Below are 21,943 nucleotides of genomic sequence, written 5' to 3'. Positions count from 1 at the left end.
AACATATATATGTGGGGATGCGCGTTTATTAATCCTATATAATAATACATGTTTAATTACTCATTTCAATACTCACGAGATTTAGACCTAACGATCAAAGTTAAAATCCAATATGAAATGACCAATTATTGAAACTCGGCACGGAGACTAGGTTCTTACAAGCACACAAACAAGACCCTACTGTCATATTTCCAACTCCGAATTTTTAGCAAGGTTGATTTGCATAAACGTCAAACCCCAAATCCTATAATTTTCTTATGGCATAATTCTATGTTTGGTATGGAGAACGTATGATTGACCGGTATTTCAGCTGAAGCAACAGCTGATTGGATCAGAGCAGCAAGTAACAAACCTAACATCTCCACCTTCTGTGTTTATGTATACGTGCGCTCATTCTGCACGGGCTGACCCTATTTAAGTGAATTCGTCTATTGCTTCGCTCAGTAAGCGGACCGCCAAGCTCCGAGTAAGATCGGGCCGAGGTGCGAACAACTCTACAGTTGAAGTCACGCCACGGTACAAGCGCGGCCGGCCTCCACAGCGAGAAGACGGGAAGCTCCACAGCTTCAGTAAAACCGTTAGTCCGAGCTCAGCATCCCTCGCTGTATTACGACGACTGTTCCACGCCTCGGAGGGCGCTACCTTCTGGCCCAGTGGACTTGATATAGAAGTTTTTTTTCTGTGGGATTTTCAGACGCAATGGCTGAGTCGGTGTTGAGACGTGTCGCATCCCATGGCCGGACTCTTCTTGTCCGTGGACAGAGAAACTCCGTTGGCGTTCGCCGTGTTTTTACCGAAGCGTCCGATTCTTCGGACTTATCTTTAACTGATGCATCCCCAAGGAGTTTTGAGGACTTGCCTGGTCCCACGGGACTGCCCGTTGTTGGGACTCTACCGGAGTATTTTCGGAAAGCTAACAAGGGACAAATGCACGAAGTTCAGGTAAGCTTGTTTACGTTTTCCCTCTAGTAGTAATCTCAGCAGTAGTATAGTAACTCACCGCTGACTTAGCCCCACGTGTTTGCTGTGCAAATTGGTACGCGTAATTGTTGATTATATAAACTGTCGGTGGGCAGGTAAGCGCTCCGTGTGAGTGGATGTGTGGACTTGTATGGTATTTTTGTGTTAATATACAGACAAGGCGCCGTGGTAGAAATGCAACAGACATACCCGACAGTGTAGAATGACATACAGGAATCTTGCTGTGGCGAGTTCGAGCTAGCGTCTTTGTCCGGGTGCGTCTTATGACAAAGGGGGAGGGGTGGAGCGTCTATTCACAAAGGGGAGGGGTGTATCCCCCCAAGGGGTGCAACTGACAGCGTAACGTGTCCAACGTACTGGTAAAAAGAACACCAGCTGCCCATTATATAAGGGTGTCGCCACACCACATTTAACAGAGTTCTATCAGTGTAGTAAGATTTCTTTACGCGACGTTAAAACAAGCATGGCATGATTTCCACCCTTTCGAAACCTGAATTGTTTCAGTGATTAATCATGGGTTAATCCAACCACCATTGCTAAAAATATACCCGTAAACAATACTTTCTCATGAACACGTAACGTGCGGGTTTTCAATAGAAATGCTTAAGAAACGGCAAAATCTTATCAGTTACATGCACACGTTTGAACAGATGATCTGTACTCCAAATCTCACGCCATTGACAAGCCGTTCTCCGATAACTGAACATACGATATGAGCCACACATACCTCCTGAAACATTTACCAGGTAAAAGAACCCCGGAGCTAACAGCATGGTGCATGTTCCCTTACACAGTTCTTATGACATTTCTATAGGGCAGAGATAGGATTTGTCCGCACGACGAACTAAGGGTTCTGGTATGTACTCAAAACAGTGCAAGCTCCGTGTGTCAGCAGCGGCGGCGGCGGCGGCGGTCTCTAAGCGCGTTCTCGGTCCTGACCGGCGGCGGCTTCAGCAACGTCCCGTGTCCACCTCACCAGGCTGGGCCTCGTGTTTACCTTTCACATGCCTTCAACACTGATCCTCTCAAGACGTCTTTTCCATTGATACTCTTTTAGACACATGCCACAGCGTAACTTTCCTTTAAACCGCTACTCGGGCAAATTTAACACGTTAATGATTCCGACGGTGTTTAACGGCTGTTTATTTTACCATTTCATTACATGGACCGTTCACGCTCTGGTTAGCATAGATATGTTTCTGTATAAAAGGGAGGTTGTAAGTTCAATAATACCCGTGTGCGAAATACGCTACAGTCGGAAAGCGCAGGTTAAATCTTCTATATCAGTCAGTCAGTTCAATAATACATTTGTTATATCACATCAGGCAAAATCGGAGCCTGGCTTAAACAACTTCTGTTAACGCCAAGACACAATGAAACAGATATGTTAGTCGTTACCTTTGAATTTCAATAGAAACGACGTTACAATATACTAACACTGCAGCGAACAGTGGGCAAGGGTCAGTGAGCTCCCGATCGCAGGCCAAAAAGACACTGCCGGTTTAGTAGTATTCTTTCTCCTTGGCTCTAAACCCGGCCTCCCGATGACCAAAGTCGCTTAGCCTATTATATACGTGCTAATAGATTTCTCACTAGTATGAAAGCCCATTGAGGACATCACTCAGCAGGTAGTGGTTATAAACGTTGTACGTGGACTCCGATCCGAGAAAGACAGCCACGAACGTAAATACTTATTGAAACGGCCCATCAGAAGGGTGTTTCTCATTAGAAATTCCCATACATTTCTTTGTATTCTAGGTAAGTCTCATTTGCGCGTCGAAAATGATGAGAATGGCTTCGTCTATTATACCGCGACAATAACTCGTCGTAATTCGTCTTCACTCTGAATGGAAATATAGAGGCATATTTAAATCGGCAAGTCAGGCAGTGTCTTGAGATTGTTCAGGCTGAAGAAGAAGCCACCACGTGCTCAGTTCGCTAACCCATCCGCGTTATCCAAGTGCAGATAGATGTGGGATTGTTGAGTTTGGAGCCAGGAACTAAACTGGTTTGTAATTTCTGTGGATACGCGAGGTATGTGGGAGGATGTCGAGCAATACGGAAGTGTTTTCACTGGGTCTAAATACATTACAAGCTTGCCAAGAATTATAAGCACTTTGCCTAATTGTAGTTCTGCTGGTGTGTTTATTACAAACGCTCTGTTGTTACGAACAGATTGAAAACATTATCCGCGTAGACTTGAAATATTTAGAAACTGTTCACCTGGCCATTCCAAGTTTTCAACATTTTATAATTAACAATAGACATTCTTGTTTTGGGCCCTTGTCTATTACAAAACGCTGTCCTAAATGTGAGTTTGTTTGAGGTAACGCTGTTGAAAACATTTTAGGACTTTTAAAAGCAATAACATTGATAGAGGTCTGTGGCAAGGTGGTATACTACTACCCTATTTCTTAACGTCCGATGCTTATTTTCTGTTATCGGAGAAACATACTACCATCCAATTTCTTTACCCTAATTACTGAAATATTCTTATGCGACAATACTGACCTCGTGATAATGAAACTGTTTAAAAGGCAAAGTGACTGTTGTGATACCCCTCGTAGGAACGAGGAGGTAAGATAGTGTAGTAAGATAGAAAGTCTCGGCAGTAGGGCGTGACGCTAGGGGACACGTGTGTGTATTGTGATGTCTGACAACAGCAGGGACCAGCCTCATGTTTCACCTGTCGACTTATAGCCCGTGTTCCTCGACTGGTCGAGTTAGCCGCGCGGAACGTCAAAACTGTCACACTAACTCACTCCAACAAAGTCGCTGTTACACCCACCCGCGTGTGATGTGATGTCATTGTCATGTCGTTGTCATGTCATTGTCATGTTTTAAATGATAATGACATAACTATGGGATGTATATGACATTTATATTTCATCATGTTGGATAACAGGCATCTTTAAGACTGCAGTTCATTAAATGATAAATAGCGTAAACGTTAACAATCGTTACGTGATTTTGCAAGGTTGTACATATGGTATAGTCATTTATTCCCGGTTATCAATACATTAATTATACAATTTACTCTGCACATTGATGCATTGAACTCAAGGATTTCCTGAATAAAATCTACCAATTCACTAAAGCATGTGTGATAATGTATCCAAATATATTTCACCACATGCTCATCCGATGACACGGCGGCATGGCACAATGTTCGGCACACCATCATATAGCAACAATTTAAACCTCCGTCTCATTTCCATTCATCATATTTTACAACCAAATATTTTCCGACTTTGGGTACCACTCGTTTCTGCCGAACCGGCCCTAGGTTTGGGCTGATTAGCTGTGATAATCCATCATCAAAGCGCCACTAATGTCTCCAGAGAGACGCGTTGGCTTGAACAATCCGGGACATTTGCCTAGTGTTTTACACACCGGCATTTGACGTTTTTTGAACCCCTTGCACTAGATGACGTTTGCTGAGCATTACGCATGTATTGGTTCAATGGCAGGAGACTATACGAGGGCGTTTTTTAGAGGTCAAATTTGATACTGTGAAAGGTAACGATTTAGAACAAAAAAATAAAGAAAAACAACAGCATAACTTTGTAGTGTCTTCACGCAATATAGATTTGATATACTGACATCTGTGTATCTCATTACAACAAGGAATAAAGTAAGTACTTTTGTCAGAATACGTCCAGTATAACCCAGCCTTGTATTGATGTACACTCAAAGGTTCATAGTTGCGAGGGACGTGATAATCCATTATAATTCTTTAATTCAGCTAGTTTTAGAAATAATATTCTTTTTAAAGTGAGCTGTTTGAACGTGCCTTGTACCAATTACCCGTTGGGGCAGCGATCCAAGTTCCCGCTTATTCCCAGCTAGCTGAACGACCCAATTTCGGTGTAAAATGTCTTCAAGGCAAAAACACCTTTTGAACCAGTTTACCTCAAAATGATAACATTTAAAAACATTTTTGGAAGAAATGATTGGAATGTTTTTACCGAATAGCAAGAGATGTTACGTGGGTTAGATGTTGCTGTGTGCACGAGTGGGCTGTTTTTCAAGTTACCGTTGGACGTCCTAAATACCTGTCCTCTAGTGAATTGATCTCGATGGCAAATATGATAGGTGACACTCCGAGAGTACGGTGTGAGATAGCTATGCCAGTCATATTGACATGAAATAACTTGGCCTTGAAGTCTCTGGCGGTGATGCCCCTGGGATGCTTGTGAGATCGCAGATGGCCTTAACATTATCTCAATTTGGAGAACGCTATGCGGCAAATAAGCGTACATTATCTGTGGTCTGTGACACCAGACTGGTTTATTTAACTGATAAATATACGTGATTCCTTCCCCAGAGTAGTCAATAGTTTTGAAAATTAAAATGTAGATTCAATTCTTGTTCTGGTTAATTTCGACGTTGTCAAGGTCACGTGATTTTACCCAAGTTGTGTGTAAATGCAGTGGCGTTTCTCAGCGTTTCCCTCGAGATACGTCATATACGTATTGAATTTTTGTGTGTGCAATGACGCCAACGGTCCGAGTGACGTTAACGTCAACGGCGTGAGTGACGTTAAGTAGGCACTGTCAGAATCGCGAACACGTCAGCCAAGATAAGGCTTAGGGAAGTCAACAACTGAAATTGTTCTCGTTGTGCAACGGGGGAGACTATCTCAGTGTGGTAGAGATAGATGGCGTTTGTAGGAGGAATGGAACATGTGGTTCAATTCTTGCTTGTTGATGTACGGTCCGTCAATCCACGGCAGAAACAGATGCAAATATTCATCGCTAACCTGCTCACACTTAAGTTTGGTATCTGGCCCTTGGCCACGTGTTGCTAACCCTATGTTCATAACTAAGTTATATTAAAATACGTTTATGAGAACTACCCTACAAATATACATCTTAAACGATTTTCTACTTTTCTGATTTGTCAAAGACGTTGGGTACAAAAGTTATTTCAAAAAGATATATATTACCCAAAAAACATTGTTTTCGCAGCTTTGATTTAACCGTGTCAAATTTAGATTTCAAGTCGTACATTCAGCACACCCCACGTGTTGAAGCGGCACACAGGGGCCTTCCTAATGAATGAAAGAGAATTCAAATCGGATGTTCAATGTAGCGCCCTGGATAACAGCATGGACATACTATGTAAATATACAAACCTCATCCCTTCACTCACGAGCAGGCTTTGACCTAGAACCCTTTCTAAAAGTCCAACTCCAAACTTAGTTCGGAGTTCACATCACGTTCTTAACATTTCTGCTTGGAAGCTACAAACATCTTTGTGGTCGGGCACACGGCTCAGTGAAGCCTGTTTGTTTGTGCCATCATATTTGAAAAGCTCAGGTGGTCAAATGAAATAGGCTATCTCTCCCTAGCCAGTGGTCAAGCGAAGATTTAGCAGGTTTTGTTTGAGTCCTACGTCTTGCAGTAATGTGTTACAAGGTCCCAGCACGACCAACAGCATGGAGCGGAGGACAAATGACAGCCTTAAACGCTAGACCTTAATATCGGTAGAGAATCAGTACTTCAAACATTGACAATTACCCCGGCAAACCAAGCCAAAAACAATTCTAAGATTGACTTGTGATTCGGCCAAACATTCAAAAGGTCGCTGTCTGTTTAGAGTGGAGTCAATTCGGCAGAGAGTGTTCTGACGTTTATTAGCTATCGCGCGTTTCCGGGGCTTATATAGTCTACTACAGGGGAAAGATCTTTTCGTTTACACGACACCTTTCGTTTCCTCATTACCGCCATTTAATCCAGAACTAAGTGGCATTTTCTCTACAAATATTGCTGGTCATAGGTAAGAGGCACGGAAGGATAGCATATCCTTGTCGGACTCCCAGCAACCTCCACGTGGAACAGTGTTTTCTTTCATGGCTACATATCTCGAATACGTAATGGATCTTGGATACTGTTCACTTAAACATTTTTTGAAAGATTTTGTTTGACGCATATGATTTAGACAAAGGACACAGAACTATGTTGATGAATTAATTAGGTTAGAAAAATCAAGAATTAAACCGATGAATCCTAGATGTAAATGTGTGTTACTTTTTCGAATCTGGTATAGGATCGAGGGTGTAGTAAAGTAGGGTCTTACTTTAGATGGAGGTACCCCTTTTAATGCCCCGCATCTAACAAGGAAACCAGCAAGCTTAACAATTCTCACGTGCCCTCTATAGAATTTGGCCCAGAATAAGGTACACCTTTCTGTAAACAATTGTGAAAACACTTAAAAACATTCGTAGCTGTGCCTCTTAGGAATAGATACGATGTTATTTTCAGACTCTCCTTATGAAACTGTGGCAAGCCAGGTATTTTACAAGTGTATTTGTACGAATAGTTGGCCAGAGGCTTCTAGCAGTATAGAGCTGCAGATGTCGGAGCTCCCATCTGCGAGAGATCTTCCCCACCTCCACAACGCCTTGTTACATACGTCTATGGGCCAATGAGCAAAAAAAGAGAACACGCTTTTCTCTTTCCAAGCGATGTAAGAGATTTTGAACAGTAGATACACATCATCCCCGACGTATGAATGGATATGTCCCCCGCAAATTGTTTTAACCCTATAACTGTCGACACATTCCGTACGAACAAGAACCGTCAACACTCCACACTTCCCACAGGAGTGGCTCATTTATGAATGAGACTGTCTTTGTGACTTTTGTCCTGAAAATACGTAATGAATTAACAGTTAATAAAAATATTAATATTCCACGAAATGTATTAAGCTGACCCGGCACCTGACCCATATTCTAATCAGATTATAGGATGAGATCACTGGTATGTTGAACATGGTTGGGAATTGAAAATAGATGTATTTTGCAGTTGTTTAGATTCGTGCAAATCACCCCAGTTTTTATTTGGGTCCGAGAGGCCTTCTTTATTCTCGTGGTATCACATTTCGCGGGTCGGGACTTTCTAGTAGTGTGTTCTGTTTCCACGGGCTGGAGGGGACGAAAAGGGCAATTACCGTACTTCAATAGAAGTTTAGTCTCTGTGCTATGTTTTCTTTGTCCCTTGCGCTGGCCGAATAAGACGCGAGTTTTCTCCGACCCCAGAAAACGTGCTTCATCCTCGTCAATCCCCGAGTTTCTTTGAACCCTAACAATTTAAGTGTAACATCGCAATGGACATTTGCATTTGACAAATTCCTTCGGCCGTCTAATTGAAAAGCCCGAGTCAGGCGCTTTGAGAAGGTTAGCTTACGTCTTTACGGGGCGAAGAGCTGTACATGAATCAGTATCGTCAGTAAATAACTTTATTAAATTTTAGTTTAATTTAAAACCTTGCAGTATTTCAAGTGCCTTTCTTTTTATAGGTAGTTTTTAAGCTTGTTGCGAGGAACAGTCCATCTCTTTGTAGTGGAGTCCAATGTCATTAGAAGTGTCAGGTATTTGGACAAAGTCACCAAAAATAAGCAAATAAACAGGGTTTGCAGGTTCCCTGGGTATCGAATGAGGTCCTTCAACGTAACCCCTTGTCATTTTTCGCACTTAGCAAGCCCCCAATTACCCACTGTTAGTCACAGCCGACGCACTATCCGGAGGATCAGAAGAGTCTTTGTAATACGGGCCCAGGGAGAAGACAACCTTGCAGTTACCCCTACGCCAAGGCGAAGCGTGGGATGTTTACGACCACGTGCCCAGATCCCTAACAAAAGCTGAACTGAGTGATTGATTCATCATCCAGCGTGGCAGCATTCTAACAGCCTGTAGGGGTCAGCTTTAGGGGTCTGCATTGTCCTCTGCAACAGGGCCGTACACGAGAGGACAATGCGGGTTTGTGTCGACCTATTGTCCTACCCCTCCCGTGTGTCTTCTACATAAAAAATGTCCTTTAACCCTATGGCCTTATGACAGCCCTACCCTATTAGCATCTTCCGTGGTTTAGGGTATCTTAGACGTTTCAGGGTTAAGTAATATGCACATATCCATTAAGCAGGCCCTTCTTATGGTGTTATACCAGTGTCACGTTTAACGTATATGACGGGGCTTGATCCGGATAGGGCTTGCCCTTAAAGGGTTAACAATACCATCTGACAATGTGACATCACGTGTACATAATACTATTGTTAAAGTCACCCTAACATGCAACAGACCTTTTAAAACCCCTTATATTGTGTTCACCGAGCTTCCTTTTCAGGGATCTCTGACCTCCGTGGCCTCCTTTCCGTCCGAAAAAGCGACAACCAGAGACTGGTTCATTGAGAATCGAGCAGGCCAACCAACTCATTAACTCCCTCATTGATGACGTCATTGTTGTGTGGCATGACATGCTATCACCCTTTTGCCACCCTCGAAGTTTAACCGATAAGATAGAAAACGACCTTAGACATCAAACTCAGTGGGGTTGTGGCAGCAGAATTTTCCTGACCTGTTTCGGAGTGCGTTGGCCGGGGTTCAAACATACTATACTTTAATAGACTCTCAAACAAACGGTGTGTGCGTCCTTATCGGTCGGTATTGTGATAAAGTTGAACCAACACTTTCAAACATGCATACATTTTCATTCAATGTCTGCCTTGTCAGCAGTGTGGGGTCAAAACTTGACTAACGTTCGAACAATATGTTCGACTCGATTGCATCGTATATCACAGTTATTTCTCGCGAAAAAGACGATATCATTGTTCCCTTGTCATATATATTTCGCATTTATTGAAAGATTTCCAGTTTAATTACCTCTTAATCCCTGTAACCTCGTGAAATTGCACTTGCCCCTCCTTTCCCAGCTGGTGTTATCCAAACTGTTCGTACCAAAAATATGATGGTTCCTTGACGTTGGATCGCGAAATCTATTTCAACGATGTATGCCGAATTACGATTTAAACATCGTCAAGCCACCAGTAATACCTTGCATCACAAATACAACCTAACATAAGTAACTTGTCATGCTACGACACAAGAGGGCCTTCCCGTCTCATTATGGTGGCTTGAACACGCATGGCATACGGAGAGACGATGTTTTGTCATCGTTAATATGCATAGAATGTTTCTCGTTCCGTGCATGGAATATCAGAGACAGCATGCATGACATACGACCTCTTACCATGCCTTACCTTCAGGAATGATAATCAGGAACGACAAATTAGGAACATTCTGCGGGACATTACTCCACGACGCTGCTATCTTTTAGATTCCTGACATTCCTTATCAAATAAATGGTACTTTTGCCCTCGTCATTTTTTTACGAGGGAATTTAGGATAATACAGACAGTTTTATGGGCAGGGTTCGTGATCTGCTGTATGTGAGTGACACACCAGGTACATCAAACAGAAAGCACTACCCCGCTGATCGACTTGAATTTAAACTTAATCCCTCGTCACCACGTGTCCCACAATCTGTTTCAGCTGTCATAACAAGTATTAATTATGTCAAATCGCTTGAACATTCTTGAGTTTCTTACAGTCGCTTCCTATGAATATTGTTTTTTTCATGTGGCAAAAAAGTGACACCAGTCGACGAAATGCATTTTTCACTGAGTTATTGCCCACTCACGAGTGTTTATGTCGAGAAGAAATATCGTTACCCGGAGCTTATTCCTTGTCTGGGGAAATCCTATGGCCTTTGCCGCTTTTCTTTGACGTATTTCTTATGTAGGACTATTATCACTCTGAATGTTGTCTGGCTAATATTCAAGATCCCAATTATCGTTTCTAGGGACACCCATATTAAGTGTCCCATATAGATTTCTTACAATGTAAATCTAAACAATCCAAGCATATTTCTTTTACAAACTTAATTTGCCTGTTTAGTCCGAACATGCATGGTTTATATGATAACGTGAACCTGATGCGGATAACGTAAGCAAAACGGTCTGGAATCTTGAAGTTTCTACCGATAAAGCATAACATTTACCATTTGTTCTTGTAGTGGTATCAAGTTTATTATTTCAAGCAGCGATTACCATTCCATCGTTTGTTTAGCAACTGTAGATAACGTCAACTTTACGTGTTTCGATAGCGCAAACATTGATGGTGAATTTTATAGTTAGGTCAAAACATAAACCCTGCCTTCCCTATCTAAACTAGAGACAGAAACCTTTTTGCTTTCCCGAAGTCAACCGTTTTATCAATAATTTCCACTTTCCACATTTTTACTTACAGTGAAAGTCTTAAATCTTATTTTTTTACTTCACCTTCAGATGCCATAGCGTATAAAAAAAAGTCAAATAAGACCTATTAGGGCAAGTCCTGCTATCAATCATCAGTTGTAGGACAACTCGTTCCAGCTTGAGACATCTCGATCCAACTTTTTTACTCTTCCGTTATGATCGAGCGTGTCGAAAAGATACATTACTTTTTCCCCCGAAACGCTACAATCCGTATAAAGTAAACCAACAGCTGTTCGAATGTGTCATATTTGCTTTGATTGTGTTCTCAGTAACGCAAAAGAAACAAATAATTGAAAGCGTTATCTCTGTATATACATTAAGCGGAGATAAAGTTGAATTAAACGACTCCATTCTTAGATACGTTTCCTCGTATCTTGACGGGATCACTGAGGGTTTTCGCACAGAGAGTCCCGATTCACTGACAATGCCCAGATCCTGTCACTGACAAGACTGAGAATGAAAGGGGTGGGAACCTCTATTATTGCATCCGAGTTGAAACAGGAAAGGTTTAGGATAGAATTCAGGAAATAGTCCTGAGTATTCACGAAATTTAACCCCAGGCATGTATTATATGAACACGTGGTCATAGATAGTCTCCCCGCGATGTGAGATGCCAAACAGATGAATAATCGATGTTTGGTTAGATATTCTTTAAAAGTATGATTTATTATTTTTATCCGTTTCTATGACTTTAAGTCTGTTCATATTTGCAAAAACAAAGTAAATGGATGTATAGATATAGTATACATATACAGTCCTACTTTGTTTAATAAAATGATAAACCTTTCCATTCAGCGCCTGTCATAATGTTTATGATGCGTCTTACATACTGACGACCCTTCTGTCTTTCAGCGACGTACACATAAAAAGTACGGCAAAATCTTCAAAGAGCCATTCGGCCCGGTCACCAACCTATCTGTGGCAGACCCCTCCCTAGTTGAGGAGATCCTTCGGTCCGAGGGGAAGTACCCTTTCCGACCCCCCTACCAATCATGGCAGTTGTACAATGAGATGAGAAACAAGAAGGGCGGCATCATGACTGCGTATGTATACACGTACTTGTCCCATAAATCAAGCTGTAAATGGCTGTGCGTGTTTTGAGCGTCGCTTTATGTTGCTACCTGTTAAGGAGTCACCGTTCAACAAGGGCCGTGGTTGGTTAAGGGTTAATTGTTTTAGTGCACTTAATGGAATGAATATTCAGAGAGGTGATAATCGCCTTTGCTCATAGAAATTAGTTAAATATAGAAAATGAATAGAAGACAATATAAATTATCAATTATTAAATGTCAATTGCTTATTGAAATAATATCTTTGATTTAATCGTATCGTTCCTTTGAGAATGTTATTTGATAAAACATTTTTAAAATTATTTTTTTAAACATATACGAAGTTTTCACGTCATGGATTCATGTTCTGACGCGGGCAGCTCTCCACATAAGTACATATTCATATAAGCTGGGATTTATGCTGAAGTATATTACGTTGAAAGCGATCACTCTAAATAAACATACATTAAAACGACTAGGTTAATGTACTCCAATAAAAGCTTATGGTCAGTGTTCAATTAGAATTCCTGGGGCCATTCATCCAAGTTTATATTTCAATTAAGCACTTGGTTGCAACGAAATAGGTGGTCTTTATTATGCTTATTACGGAATCGAAGACCGCATAGTCAATTTCGTTATACAATGTACATCAATATATTATATTTTTGAGCGAAAAAATAGTATTGTGAGTCCGGGAGTGAAAATTAATGGCCTACATCTCTCCTTCAGGCAAGGCGAACAGTGGAAACGTTGTCGGAGCGCAATGAACCCCAAACTGCTGAGACCCAAGTCTGTTGGCGAATACGTCAACGGTATCAATGATGTTGTGGCATCGTTCATGGAGAGGTTAAGATACCTCAAGGATGTTCAGGGAGACGGGCAGTTTGTACCTCACTTACCAAACGAGCTCAATAAATTCACAATGGAAAGTAAGTATATGCCATTAACCACGCCTCTTCTCTTGTATATCTTGAACCTTTCCATCCGCGTGAATTAAATAAACTTCAAAACTGATTTTGTTAGACGTTTTTTCGATATTATTAATTTGAAAAAATATTGATGATATTAATGTGCAAGATAACAAGAAGCCATTGTTTGTTATTAACTGAGTGATAAATGTTAAACATTTTAATCTGATATGGTTAGTATTGATTAAAATGGTTCCCATACTTGTACACACGTTTTCAGACACAATCACGTGTATCAGTTATCATGGAAGGACTGATACGTTGTGACATTTTATACATGGGTGCCAAACAAGGAATAGTTTGAAATGAAAAGTACGGGCGGTTATAGTCGAGGTCGCGTCACATTCTCATGGTGTGAACGGCTATATAGACGAAGTAAGCTGGCTATACGTTTCACATTAGCCGGGACATAAATCAGCCGTGAGATGTGTCTAAACCTGTATAGGTAAATCGTCTCTCGTTGATATATTCGGCAGAGGAAGAAAACTATACTTGTGAAACGGTCTTTAGAGAGCTTATTGGTTATTAAAGGATTAGCGAGGTGTCGAGGAAATTATGATAAATACCCATATCATAGGATCGTTAATTGTTGCGGAAAGGGAGGGGAATTTACTACTGTTTTAAAGTGACACAAGTTTGGTTACACTAATCCCTTAATTAGATATGAAAGGTCATAACCTCTTTCCATGACCTTTCGACGTCCCTTCAAGTGTCATGCGTGCCTCCCAATTGTGTCAATAATCTGACATCTGTGTGTGATAGGTGATAAGTTCAAGCAGGAAAATAAGTCCAGGTTCGAATCCGCCGATTGTGTAAATATGTTTGGGAAATGCAAACTATGCGACGGTTGTTTGTAAGGCTACAGATAATGTTGAAACTACAGCGTTGAACAATGATGCAGATAGCACTGATATTCTTGCACTCGTTTAGTGCTGGATCACGCCGTGATATAACTGGAATAATGTTCAACGCGGCGTTAAACCTTTCGGCGTCAAAAGAGGCGACTAACGGGATCGGGTGATCAGGTTCGCTGACTTGGTTGATGCATCCCAGTTTCGTAGATCGATGGATTGTCTGGATCAGACTCGATTATTATTACCGCCGTCATATAGCTGGAATACTGCTGAGTGCGGCGTTAAACAACAAACAAACCACACACGAACCGTTCAGAGATATATCTAACACTTGCATGTGCGATGCCGAGCAGCAGCACGAGTCATTAGAGTGATCTCCCTTAATAACGTGGTCCTCTCTGTTTCAGCGTTAACGTGGGTGATACTGGAGACAAGACTGGGGTGTCTGGAGAAGGATGTTTCCCCCCGGATACAGGACTTCATCAGGTCCGTGGCAACCATGTTCCTCACAGGACACAAACTGGTTGCCTTCGCCAATGTTCACAAACTGCTCAGGACGAAAGCTTGGAGGGATCACGTGCAAGCGTGGGATACAATCTATGATATCGGTACGTATGTTTGGTTGTTTGTTGTTTACCGCCGCATTCAGCAATATTCCAGCTGTATGACGGCGGTCTGGAAATAATCGAGTCTGGACCAGACAATCCAGTGATTGACGTCAGTATCAAACGACGCAATTGGGATCATGATATGCATCAACCAAGTCAGCGAGCCTGACTACCTGATTTCGTTAGTTGCCTCGTACGACAAGAATAGTCGCCTTTTACGGCAAGCATGGGTTGGTGAAGACCTATTCTACCCCGGATCTTTACGGGTCGAAATCGGTATCTCTACATCTGTATACATCATGACAGATGTGCCGTAACAGAACACGTTATGGGTGATGCGGGTGGATTGGTTAAAGACTGATCAATCTGAGTAAGCGAGGGAGCATGTTTTATGCCGCTATTACCAGTTTACATACATGGCTGAGGACACCAAAATAAGATTCACAATTGACCCATGTCGGATTCGAACACGACGCTTCAACGTGACGCGCGAACGTTTTACCCACAGTCCACCCACCATCCTGATTAGTCTGAGGACCTAAATCTAAACGTAACCCGTTTCACAATACTAATACCTGCACTGCATTTGAAATGCTTGCTGGTCGTCATGAATATGTAGCGGCCTTAACATTTCGGAGTCCCGTTCTGGATTCGAACCACGGACCTTCTGATCCGACGTCTTGTCCAAATGACCAAAGGTTAACCCCGTCAGCAAGTTGTCAAGGTAAGGATGTCATCTGTGTGATGACTCCACGCCCTGCTACAAATACATATATATTTCACACTCAGACTGAAATGAACGTACATACAACGCTAAAGGGATGGACACAGACACAAATAACCTTGACCGCTTGTACATTGCAGCGACGGAGCACATAGACAAGAAGTTGCTGGAGGTGGAGAGTCGCCTGGCGGTCAGCGAGCCTCAGGAAGGGGAGAGAGTGGACTTCCTCACGTACCTCGTCTCGGGGAAGAACATGACTAAAGAAGAAATCAACAACAACATTGCAGAGATCCTGCTAGGGGGTGTCGATACGGTAAGTGGCCATTGACGGATATGTCTTCATTTCCATAGAATACCAGGATAAGATCTTGCGGATTTCGGAGTCACGGACCTTAGACGTTTAAAGTACCAAGAAAGGCAAATAGCAACTTATTTAATTTAATAAACCACATACTTTTTAGTTCGATTTTGGCACCATGTGTATTAACCAGAGCAGGAAAATCTCACATGTGTTTTGTGGTGTTTTCTCTCTATTAATTTTGTTCCCCTTATTAATAGAAATTCTGTAATTGACACATTCTGTCTCAATATGAAACGTCAATGACAGAAAATGACCGGTCTCGATTATCCGATAGTTAGGTTCCCTTGGGTGTAAAAGGCAACATAGCGGTGAAAATTATACGAATGAATTACAGTAAACTACGGTTATAACGAACACGCTTATAACGAACTGACCGATATAACGAACTTACCGATATAACGAACTTATTTTTAGTCCCGTCATTTGTTGTATGTATATATGCTGTATATATGCTTATAACGAACTACGGTTATAACGAACTGAAATAAGTGGTCCCTTTGAGTTCGTTATAACCGTAGTTTACTGTGCTGAACATCCGTCATGACACCGGGTGTTCGTGAAAACGGTGAAGGTAGCAATTGACAACCTTGAACGATCGCTTTATTAATCAAACATCCTTTCTTTCAGGCGGCCAACTCTCTGTCGTTCTTGGTGTATGCTCTGGCCAAGAATTCCCATGTGCAGGACAAACTTCGAGACGAGGTGGATCGTGTAGTGGACAAGAGAACGGCCAACTATGAAGACCTGCAGAATATGCCCTACTTGAAGGCTGTCATCAAAGAGACACTTCGTCTCTACCCACCAATCCCCATCAACGCTCGCGTCACACAGGAAGAGATCGTTGTGGACAATTACCTCATACCCAAGGGGGTACGTGTCATCACTTAATGTGTATACGTCATTAGTTTATGTGCAATCGAAATCGTTTCGTATCTTAATTGTACAGAAGTTTCCTTTTCTTTTAACTGTATGGTTTATTTGCATCCTAATGAATACTCGACGAGTTTTGTTATCCGCTCATGACTATTTACAAGAAGCGCCAACATCTGAATCACCTCTGTTTAACCCAATATCGGTTTCAACAGCCCGGTCAGTCACACTTCCCCTGTCAATATCAAAATTAGGTGACCCACATTCTGGCATCAGCAGCAGACATTTCATCCTTGACCTTTTGGCACTCCGGTTACTACAAATCACGGCGCATTTACGCTGCTTCTGTCACGATCGATCCCACGCAGGCTCAACGTCATAACAAATTGCTCATTCCTAAGCTCAAACACGACTTACTGTGTACCCTGGATCACACTGGCTAATTACTTCTGCCTGTCCCGGTAGACTTGATTGATCAGACAAACACGAGTGATTCCTTCAGCTGTGCAAGCAACCATATACATATGCATGTACTTCCAGGAACCATTCCAGGAACCATTAACAAAACAGTCATTCCAGACAATAAACAACAAAAAACGTTAATATCTATTTGGTCGATCTAATTTCATGCTAATCGGTGTTTTTTCCTATTATCCAGACTTGCATTCTCCTAAACAACTACACTATGTCGAGAGATGAGAAGATCTTCTCCAATCCTGACAAGTTTGTGCCAGAGAGATGGCTGAGAGATGAAGCAAAGGACTGGCATCCGTTTTCAGCCATCCCATTCGGATACGGAGCGAGAAGCTGTGTCGGTAAGTAGAGAACTGTAGTCGTCGACATTGTTTAAATAAATGGTGTTTATCACTGAGAATTGCGTAGTGTGACTAAAGTATGTACATATCACTTTTGATGCTACCGTGTTGGTGTACGATCATGATAGCATCTTACTGCAATAAGTAGAAGCGACAAAACCCAGTCCATATTCATAAGAAACATCTGTCAAAAGCAAAGTCATCTGTACGACTCTGACTGTATCATGACCATGTGTTTTTGAATCACTATCACGAAGAAAAATTAACTGAATAAAAAAAATATAAATGATTAATGAATATTGTTGAAAGTATATATATATATATATATATATATATATAGAGAGAGAGAGAGAGAGAGAGAGAGAGAGAGAGAGAGAGATAAATACGCAAAAAATCACTATGTCTTTTTCTGTATGGAAATGTGTCAAAATTGCCGCTTTGGGTAACCTAATTTTGAAGAAAGATTACAGTTAATCTGATTTTGATTTCAGGACGACGAATTGCCGAAACAGAGATGTACCTCGCCACAATTCAGGTAGTTATTACTTACACTTGTAAACATCGCATAAATACACTTAAAACCTGTTGTTGAACGCTTGCAGTTTTTAATTATTCCACACACAAACGTTTGTCGGTGATGGTTTTCGCTTGACCTATTTCCATTCAGAAGTGAATGAGGTGTAGCTCATCCCCAGGTAGTGTAGAGCGGACGTTAATAAACACTGTTCCCCTCGAAGCATAACCCTGGTATAATGAGTCATTTTATCATGTCGTTTAGCAGCAATATTTATGACAACCAAACCACATTGCACCCCGTAGCCCCATTTCGCGTGTGCAGATTTCGTAATCTGGGAAAAGTTTAACTGGCATGGTGTGGGCCTTTCCCCTTACCTGACACGACTTGCAACCACTGACAAGTGTGATGTTTATATTTATGGTCGTATTGTTACTTTTTGCAGCTTTGCCAGAACTTCTGTCTCCAACTAAGTGACAAGTTTGACATCACCCCTTCGGTTCGAACACAGCTGACACCCGGCCCTGAACTTCCGGTGCTTTTCAACGAGCGGTAAAAAAGTGGGAGCGGAATTCCTGAAACGAACCAACTATAGTGTACAGCGGCTCAAGGCAATCAGTGTAGCAGAGTGATCATGATAAAACGTGCCATAGATCGCTTACAGACAAATAGCCGTGCCATGCAGAGTGACGACATCGACTTTCAACCTGCATGACCAAATAAGGAGCAGAGGATGGATTTTTCTCAGGGTGATGAATCGATGAATTATCAATTACCTCACTGGAGATGTTACGTTGATGTAACCAAGCTATGACGTCATATTTCTTGCACGTGCATCGTGAGGTGATTGTGACGTGCCGAGCGTTCATTGGGCGCTCTGTTCTGCCTCTCGCTCCTGCAATATAGACCCTACAGGCGTAACAGCCTTGAGCGTTTGTATCGTCATAAGATGACATGCATCTTGCAAAACACTTTCAATGACTGCACCGTGACGGCAGAATGTTTAGCCAAAGACGTTGTCGATTGTGAACGGGTAACGGGTACGGAATGAGCCGTGTTTTAATGCACTGGCTTGAAATTTATTATAATGCAACACCAAGAACTGTTTCACTTCTTTCACAACTTTTCAATCGTTGGATGTGATCACGACTGTTCATGACCTCTTTGCATCCTTGTGCTTATTCTACCTCTTCATCAACAAACATTGTGTATTACGTCATCAAAAACTGTGTACACACCGCCATGTTGAACAAAGCTGTATATTTGACTTCACGTGAAAATGTCGCATCATTCAAGGAATACCAACTATGGAGCACCTTGGGATTTTCAAACTGTGTTCTATGTAACTGTGGCAGTGATATGCATGCCTTGCGTGTCATTTGTTGCCATGGCGACCAACTGCGAGACAATGTACAGTTGACATGTAATTCTGGTGTCAATATTTATCAAATACGTGACTTTAACACGCTTTGCAGTTCACAGTTTGCACAACGAGGATTCTCACTTTTCGAGTCCTGATACTAAGTAGGCCTGTGGTGTTAGTTTCGTATTTCAATCGGAAGCGGGATCAGTCAAATATTCGAAGCCATGGTTACGTATTTATAAACAGGGATGTTTGACCTGCTTTGGCTTGAAATACGAGACATAATACCATGTCACTTCGAGAAGCAGCAATCGTGATTGTTAGTTGTGTACATATAAACCCAACGCTCAGTAGCTATTTGTTGTTGATAAAACGCAGTGACAGTATTACTATCGACTTGTGTGTGTACCTCCTCATTGTACATATGACTTTATTTTATTCAATATTTAATTATTAAACCTTGAAGTATTGACAGTCCGTGGTTGAGTTATGTTTCGTGGATTCACTGTGTTTGACTTGTGGATTGGTATATGTCTCAGAAGAAGTATTCTGAAGTGGCAATGATAATGTGGACAATTGACTTGCCTTTGCATGTGTTTGTGACGGGTGCCACCGGTGGGACAGGCTATGCTCATCTTTGCGCGAACGCCTGGTATCATCGCTATTTCATAATGATTCATAAACACTTGCTCATGATATAGAATCATATGAATCATACACCCGACTCTGCTTTTACCAGAAATTTCTTTTTAATGAAAGGGAGGGATTTTGTCGCTTGTATTCACGTATATCTTCCACTGTCACAATCTTCGTATATCTTCCACTGGCGAGCAGAGGCATTGGTTATTCGCGATCAAGCAGGTGCATTACCTTTATATTCAATTGAAGCTTTCTGTTAAAAAAATCATTACCTCTCTTTTGAAGAATTGAAGTGAACATATATACCCAGATAACACCAATGATATTCCGGACGCGTTCTTCACCTGTTTAAACTCATGCTGATTTTAGACATTAAAAAGAATGTTTCACATATTAATAAAAAGCGGTCAATGTATAGCGCAGGTCATAAAATGTTATATGAAGCCGCAATACCAAATGAAATATAGCTCCACCCTACGCAATAGTTTGGGTCCTTATTAACACAATAACTGACACCATGGTTAATATAAAACGTTTGTTTAGCGGGAGTCTGTCTGTCCCTTTCATAAATATCCAGGATGCACCAGGATACATTTCTTTCCCATAATTAATAAATACCTCTCTGTGGCTTCTATGTTTAGTGCAAATACAATTACAGTAACACTAGCCGTGGCTTCTGTACGTCACAACGAGGCCCTAGACAGGCTTTCGAGTGGTTGAAATACACTGATATCTCCTTAATGCTATATTGAAGTTTTCATAGTCAGGCATCAGAAACTGTGTCAATATCGTGTACGTTGCATCATCAGCACCCTTCCTTTGAGAATCAATATGTTCCGTCAATGAAATAGATGTGATTGATCTGTCAGTGGTTGTGGTGTTTGTTTTACACATTACAGCGCACAGTGTTAATCCCTGGTCGTTAGCGTGCTCCATTCGACACTCAATAGAGAGGGTAAACGTTGTCAGGCAGTCGCGCAGTATATCTTAAACGGCAATTCTCACATCAGATATAAGAAAACACTCTGAACTCACATCGCGTCATGCGAGTTCAAATAAAAGAAAACACTCTGAACTCACATTGCGTCATGCGAGTTCAGATACAAGTAAACACTCTGAACTCACATCACGTCATGCGAGTTCAGATATAAGAAAATACTCTGAACTCACATCGCGTCATGCGAGTTCAGATATAAGAAAAAGCTCTGAACTCACATCGCGTCATACGAGTTCAGTTACAAGGAAACGCTCTGAACTCACATCGCGTCATACGTGTTCAGACACAAGAAAACGCTCTGAACTCACATCGCGTCATTCGAGTTCAGATTAAAGAAAACGCTCTGAACTCACATCGCGTCATGCGAGTTCAGATATAAGAAAAAACTCTGAACTCACATCGCGTCATGCGAGTTCAGACATAAGAAAGTGCTCTGAACTCACATCGCGTCATGCGAGTTCAGATATAAGAAAACATTCTGAACTCACATCTCGTCATGCGAGTTCAGATAAAAGAAAACACTCTGAACTCACATCGCGTCATACCAGTTCAGATACAAGAAAACACTCTGAACTCACATCGCGTCATGCGAGTTCAGATACAAGAAAACACTCTGAACTCACATTGCGTCATGCGAGTTCAGATATAAGAAAATGCTCTGAACTCACATCGCGTCATGCTCACTCAGACACAAGAAAACACTCTGAACTCACATCGCGTCATACCAGTTCAGATACAAGAAAACACTCTGAACTCACATCGCGTCATGCGAGTTCAGATACAAGAAAACACTCTGAACTCACATTGCGTCATGCGAGTTCAGATATAAGAAAATGCTCTGAACTCACATCGCGTCATGCTCACTCAGACACAAGAAAACACTCTGAACTCACATCGCGTCATACCAGTTCAGATACAAGAAAACACTCTGAACTCACATCGCGTCATGCGAGTTCAGATACAAGAAAACACTCTGAACTCACATTGCGTCATGCGAGTTCAGATATAAGAAAATGCTCTGAACTCACATCGCGTCATGCGAGTTCAGACACAAGAGGGGCGGTCGGGTAGCCTAGTGGTTAAAGCGTTCGCTCGTCACGCCGAA

The 21,943-nt window shown here is 41.7% G+C and overlaps 1 protein-coding gene across 1 annotated transcript; it reads left to right on the top strand.

The window, feature by feature from the left end:
* Positions 1-458: 458 nt before the first annotated feature.
* Positions 459-19,676, top strand: LOC139453975 (cytochrome P450 27C1-like). Its single transcript, XM_071235435.1, has 9 exons — positions 459-942; positions 11,929-12,119; positions 12,855-13,054; positions 14,355-14,555; positions 15,420-15,592; positions 16,268-16,510; positions 17,169-17,325; positions 17,817-17,860; positions 18,285-19,676. Exons 1-9 carry the CDS (start codon positions 700-702, stop codon positions 18,393-18,395), a joined length of 1,563 nt encoding a protein of 520 aa, XP_071091536.1. The 5' UTR covers positions 459-699; the 3' UTR covers positions 18,396-19,676.
* The last annotated feature ends 2,267 nt before the right edge of the window (positions 19,677-21,943 follow it).

The sequence above is a fragment of the Haliotis cracherodii genome, unplaced genomic scaffold (genome assembly GCF_022045235.1).
Source record: "Haliotis cracherodii isolate W230 unplaced genomic scaffold, xgHalCrac1.p SCAF_10, whole genome shotgun sequence".
In the NCBI taxonomy this organism is placed as follows: Eukaryota; Metazoa; Mollusca; class Gastropoda; order Lepetellida; family Haliotidae; genus Haliotis; species Haliotis cracherodii.
The sequence above is the reverse complement of the archived record's forward strand: the minus strand, read 5'-3'. Positions and strand labels throughout refer to the sequence as shown.

Excerpts from the sequence above, each read along its gene's own strand:
- LOC139453975 (XM_071235435.1), top strand. The coding sequence starts at position 700 with ATGGCTGAGTCGGTGTTGAGACGTGTCGCATCCCATGGCCGGACTCTT. Across the intron at positions 15,593-16,267 it reads TGCTAGGGGGTGTCGATACG|GCGGCCAACTCTCTGTCGTT; the intron begins GTAAGTGGCCAT and ends CCTTTCTTTCAG. Across the intron at positions 17,326-17,816 it reads CGGAGCGAGAAGCTGTGTCG|GACGACGAATTGCCGAAACA; the intron begins GTAAGTAGAGAA and ends TTTTGATTTCAG.